We start from the raw sequence: 6,000 nt of genomic DNA, 5'->3' as shown, positions 1-6,000 counted from the left end.
TGTGCCCTACATGTGAGTTCACAGTTGAGACTCTTTAAAGTATTGCATTTGTTTTGGTAGGCCACTTAAAGGCGATTTATGCTTGAGGATTTTTCTACAAGAATCAATTAATAATTAAGGGGTCATTTAAAAAAAATACTCTGATAAGCTATGTCTTACGGTTCAAGGTGTTAAGGTATTAAGTTCCATAATGACTTGAGGTTGTTAGAGATTAGCATAAAAACACTTCCATCATTTAAAGGAAATATTTTGTATTACTAAACAAAACTATCTTGAAGGTAACTCATTTTCTGGACATTTGAGCTTGATGACGGGGAGATTGGTGACAAATATGAGATAGGTATTTGTAAAGACAGAAACATTGGAGCTGCTTGAATGTATAAAAAACCCTTTCTTTGTATAGTTTAGCTTTTTATCAAGAAGTATTTCTTTTTAAGCAGACCCTATGGAATGAATGATTTGAGTCATAGAGATTACTTCAAAGCATGTCTCAAATAGGTATGGTTCAGTGTGTCCTATTTGTTGTTGCAACAAAGTATAGTAGTATAAAATCTGTGAAGGTCAACATTAATATTCAGTGGACTCTTAAATTTATATGTTAATAATATATAATTTTATATATATTATATATATGTATTTTTAATAGGTCCAAACTGTTTAACTCCATGGAAGTCTCAAGACGCTGAAGTAGCAGATCTCCCCAGTAAGGTTCTGCTTCATTATACACCAAAGGTATGAAACAATACATAATTTCTCTTTGATTACACAGTATGCAGTAATTTCAGAATATGTTTTAGATGGTCTTTTTTTTGCTTTGCTATTGCTGTTTCATAGAACAGGTGAGCATGCCACCTTTACACTGTGGTTATTATGGGAAGATAAGGAGCAGTGAGAGCTCTTAAACTGTAGTCTTGTGCAGAGATAATAGGTTTTGTTCTTGTTTGGCAAAAGGGCAGAATTATCTTGTACAGTTGTGAATGTAAAATCTAAGATAACATATATGATGTTCCAGGGGTTCCAAATTGTTTAAATACTTCAATATCAACACAACGGCACTAACTTTCTGAAAGATATTGTGCATCATTCAGAAATCTTACGTGTTCAAGGATCTGTAACTTGTTTCCTAAATGATATTGTAGCCTCTTCATTTGTTTAACAGGCCTGCAGAAACCCAATTTGTCTTGACCTGTCTACAAATCTTTTACATGGAAGACTAACTGGAAACAAAGTAGTGAACTGGGACATCAAGGTAAATGCATGCTGAAGAAGCAGAACCTGATGTAAATATGACAGTGGTTGTATACGTTCACCTAACTTTTGGAATGCCGGTAGTATTATCATAATGCAAATGACATTTAGCAGATACAGCATGTTTTTGTAATGACAATTAACGGGTTAATGCTGTAGCTGGAGTAGTATTACATTACATCTATTGAGAACTTACAAGGGCTACTGGTCTTAATGTCATAGATAATGCATTAAGATACTTTGTGGTTGATGACTACTCTTCATAACCCGTTCAGTGCATGTTGTGTATTGAAAGCATTTTATCATCTCTAGGGGTTCTGTCATGGTTTTCTTGCAGTCTTAAACTCTGAATTAGGTTAAGATTAGTAGGGTTAAGATAACACTTGTGACTTTTGCTGTGTTAGTCATATAAAAAAAAAACCTGAGTTGCAGACTAACTTCAGAAGAAAACAAGGTGTGGAGTTAAAATATTACAAGAATCTAGCATTTTTTTAAGAGATAATCTAGTTATCTTATTTACTTTTGGTTTGGGGTTGGCAGGACTAGATGATCTCACAGTCCAAAAGCCTCACTTCAGAGAAAACACCAAATATTGACTGAAGTGTTATACCTTATTCTGTCTCTGCTATACGCTAATTGTCCAATATTTTTTCCTTCTTGTTGGATATACTGGGATATCCCTGGAGGTATTTAAAAGACGGGTGGATGAGGCGCTTAGGGACATGGTTTAGTGGGCATGGTGGTGCTGGGTTGACGGTTGGACTTGATGATCTTGGAGGTCTCTTCCAACCTTAATGATTCTATGATCTGATTCTTATAGACTATGCAAATCATCTTTGTTTAACTCTTTGCTAGCAGTTGTAATCACAGCACTACTGCTATATTAGTATTGGAGCTTAAAATTTAACATCTTCTGGCTAAACCTGCTTCTAGTCTCCTGCTCAAACATTCTATTATAGCAAAACTGTCCTATATTTTGGTTTTTGGTTTTTGTTTTGTTTTCTTAACTCACACATAGGGTCCTTATGTCCTTCTGGTTAATCAGTTAATTTCTTAGTCTCATGCCACTGACAGTTCAGATCTGACTTTATACCATAGAATTAAAACTCACAATTTTGTCAACTCAACACCGCCAACAAGACTTAGTATTAGTGTTTTAGACTTCCTTGGTGCTCCACAAACAGAATACCATTTAGGCAAGTTACATGTCCATTAGATGTCTTCCGTGTAAAATAGCAAATGGTCTTCTACTTGCTAGTTCATGGAGAGGAGGAGGAAACCATGAAATGCACACTAGCTTAATGAATACCTTTGTGTACCTGTTTGCTTATTTGTTCCCTGCTCACTAACACATATTAATATCAAAAACCAAAGTCAGGCTTAACTCTGTGCATGAGGAAATCAAGTTATTTGCAGCGTCAGAGTTTGATCCAGAAACAGTGATATAAATAAGGATTTATTTCTTTTAAATTTAGATAGAATACATCCAATTCCATTTTATAGGTAGAATCTTTGATTAAGGGCTCTTAGCTTTGAGAAAAAATAAAATCCAAAGTCCGAGTGTAGAAAACTTGTCAGTAGAATACCACATCTTTTTTTGTCCTGAGGAAAAATGTACGAACAAATAAATATGAGCTGCTTTTTTTTTTAAAGAACAATGAACAGTCAACTGTACTAGCAAACTAATTAATAAGGAAATATTGTTGGAGTGACACTGTGCATATGCTGACTTGTGGAGATTAATGTTAAGAATACGCAGACACTTCGTAGTTAATTTTGCTATGACATGAATAGTTTGAAAATACTGCAATTTGTTCTCTTCACCCAGTAGTGGGAAGAGGGGTGGGTGAGGTGTTTATATTTCTAGCTTTATGGGAAAGCATATTGTGAGTACAAGTTTTAGGAGAATCATGCATTAACAAACATGGTGAGGTTTAGCACCCTCTTGAGGAGGACTAGAATGAGGAAGAAACACAAGCTGATCAGGAGCTCATGAGGAGATAGGTACAGCCTAGAAGGAGCTACAGTTACTGCTGTCTTGTGGTTCAGACAAATTCTGTTTTTTCAAGTTGATTTCTGTTTCCAAAAGCTGCAGGTCTGTGGTGCCTCTTGTTTTGCTGAACAAACATAGAAATCTTCATCCATGAGATAAATTTTGTAGATTTAAAAAACTTTCTTAACTGTTCAGTTTTGTTAAATTCGCCTTAATAAATGTGGGCTGGAGAGGGGGCATCGTAAAGACACATGGAGCAATTGAAAAAGTAGAAAACAGTGGAGAAGAAAAGGATGATTTTCTCCACTTCCCCCCAACATTTCTGACTGGGAAGGGAAAGTGATAATACACTGGCTTACAGGATGTTGGGTTTTTTTGGGTGTTAAAATTTTACTACACAATAGTTTTCATTAGACTAAGATGGGCAATTAAATAGGTGTCTCTGGCTAGCTTGCCGAGACCCTGATTTTCTAAGTGGCATTGTGAAACACTTCTAGAAATCTTGTGATTTGAGTATGTTATACCTTACTACAAGAAGCAGTCTGAAGTCTCATGCTATCCCTGCAGGGGGGGGTGGGGTGGGTGGGGGGAGGGAGCTTAGGAGACTTGAATTTTAAAAAGAGGCTTAGAATTGAGGTATGTGTAAAGCTACTTTAAAAAAAATATTGAATTTTATTATTTTTTAACTGTCTGAAGTTGAAATCTTGCAGGAATATGATTAAAGCACAGGTGTGTATAATCTTTTCTTACTGCTTGCTGCAAGTAACTTAGAAATCAGAAAAATATTTTTTCCTGTTTTTCAAATATATTTAGCAGAAGATTCTTTCTAAGATTTGTATCCTTCAGTTTCCTGTGTTTATGTGGGGGGAGGAGGAAGGAAATGTAAAAATGCATTTTCAAAACAAGAGCTGATGGGGAGGCATGTGTGTAATTGCAGTGTCTAAGACTTGGGCAGCTCTGTTGTTAAACACAGTGTTTTAAACTAGTTTCAAAGTGGCATGTGAAACATCCTGATTAATTTGTGAGTACATAAGGTTCCTTGTATTTGTAGTAAATTTCTGTTACATAGTTTAGGGGATTTTATTTATGGTGATGTTTTTCCCCCTTTTTCTCTTGATTTAGGATATGATCAACTGTATTGGTGGAGTAAATGTGCTGTTTCCATTACTGGAGCAGATCAGTTTTCTTGGTGGACAGATGCCTGAGAAGTCTGAAGGGGAAAATCTGCCTCCAGAACTAGTTAGTCCTGTAGAGGGAGACTGGGTGGTATTGTCATCCACAAAGGCATCAGGTAGGAAAGTACAGTTGAACTGAAATAATTTTTAAGCCTGATTTTTAAAAGTCTTCCTATGAATGACAGAAAGCTGTTTTATTATGTGCTGGCTTTTCCGGAGTATGTATGTAAAGCTGAAAGGCTCTTTCTGTTCCTAGAAATCTGATGTGGACACTGAATACCAGGAGTTCAGCACTACATAAAATTAACTGAGTAACATATTTCAAATATAGCTATATTTAATAGCATTATTTTTCTTTTCATGATTTACTATTACATTAGTGTAAAAGTACACAGTTTTTTAATTTCTATTCTGAAAAGTTTGTTCTGATTATTTTGAGAAATTGTTTGATGCGAAGCCCACTAATATCAATAGGAGGAGCTTTCCTACAACTTGAGTGCTGGGTAAGACGACCACATGAAGACTTCGCAGCATCAGAACAGTACTGTTTTGCCTTTAGCCAAACTTTTATTTTCTTAGGAAAATGTTCAGACTCCTTCTTCCACACACAGTCAGATTTTAGTATTAAAATTAAAAAAACAAAGGAAAGGAAGCTTTATGAATAGATTTTTAAAAACTGTGCTAATATTGAGAATGAACTTTGATCTTAACAGAAACCACTGGGAAATCAGACCTTGCAAGGGAAAACAGCATTTTTTTGTTTCAAATTTGAAATGGTGGAGTAAAGTAAAAAAATATCTTTTTCTCTGTCTCTTATTTCTTTGCATATCATGGCTAGAAAGTGTCAGTTTGCAACTACATAGGGAGAATAACTGCAGCACATGTAAAAGATTGTAACTGAAAGAGAAGTTTGTCTGTAACCTACAGCCAGATGGATGAAGCAACTGAAGTTAGGACTGGGGTCACTTTGTTCTGGAGAGGCATGGAATGGCTGTGACTCTGCACTGGAAAAATCTAAAGACAGCCTACAGCTAGGGAACAAACAGAAAAGGAGTTGAGAAGTTCAGGAAATAGTGAGGAATATGAACACTTGATTTTATTTCTCCCTCTCTATTTTTATGCAGTGGTCCAGCAATAAACCATGAGGCTTTTGCTACTGTTGTTCTGTTTTGCAGAAGCACGCCTGGAGAAGAACATAGTTGCAACTTTCATCTTGATGATAAAACACTTCATTCAGAGACACCATGTTAATCAAGAAAATCTCATTCACTCCCATGGAGTTGCCACCCTAGGAGCCTTGTTACAGAAGGTGAGCAAATTTGAGAAACATCCTTTAGTAATGAATGTTATGGATGAGGTCCCGATTACTTTGAAACATTCTTACTTTGGCCACGATGCAAGGGTCTTCAAAGGTCTCCTTAGTACTGCTTTTCTTTCTCACGTATCTGAAAACAAAAAGGTGTGAGGAGTTGGTCTTGATCTGCAAAGTGAAACACAGTGTTTTGTCTTTTTTCATGTTCTGCTTTTTTTGTTATAGATACTGTGTTGTATGATTCTTCAAACTAAACTGGTTTTGTGTTTCTC

At 35.8% G+C, this 6,000-nt stretch overlaps 1 protein-coding gene across 1 annotated transcript in view; it reads left to right on the top strand.

The window, feature by feature from the left end:
- Positions 1 to 6,000, top strand: part of NBEAL1 (neurobeachin-like 1) — a 94,393-nt gene that overhangs the window by 49,318 nt on the left and 39,075 nt on the right. Inside the window, 4 exon segments of the mRNA XM_009332187.1 lie at positions 647 to 732; positions 1,160 to 1,249; positions 4,364 to 4,532; positions 5,592 to 5,725. Of these exon segments, the coding sequence (XP_009330462.1) occupies positions 647 to 732; positions 1,160 to 1,249; positions 4,364 to 4,532; positions 5,592 to 5,725 (479 nt within the window).

The sequence above is a fragment of the Pygoscelis adeliae genome, unplaced genomic scaffold (assembly GCF_000699105.1).
Source record: "Pygoscelis adeliae isolate BGI_AS28 unplaced genomic scaffold, ASM69910v1 Scaffold160, whole genome shotgun sequence".
In the NCBI taxonomy this organism is placed as follows: domain Eukaryota; kingdom Metazoa; phylum Chordata; class Aves; order Sphenisciformes; family Spheniscidae; genus Pygoscelis; species Pygoscelis adeliae.
This window is presented reverse-complemented; position numbering and strand designations above follow the sequence as displayed.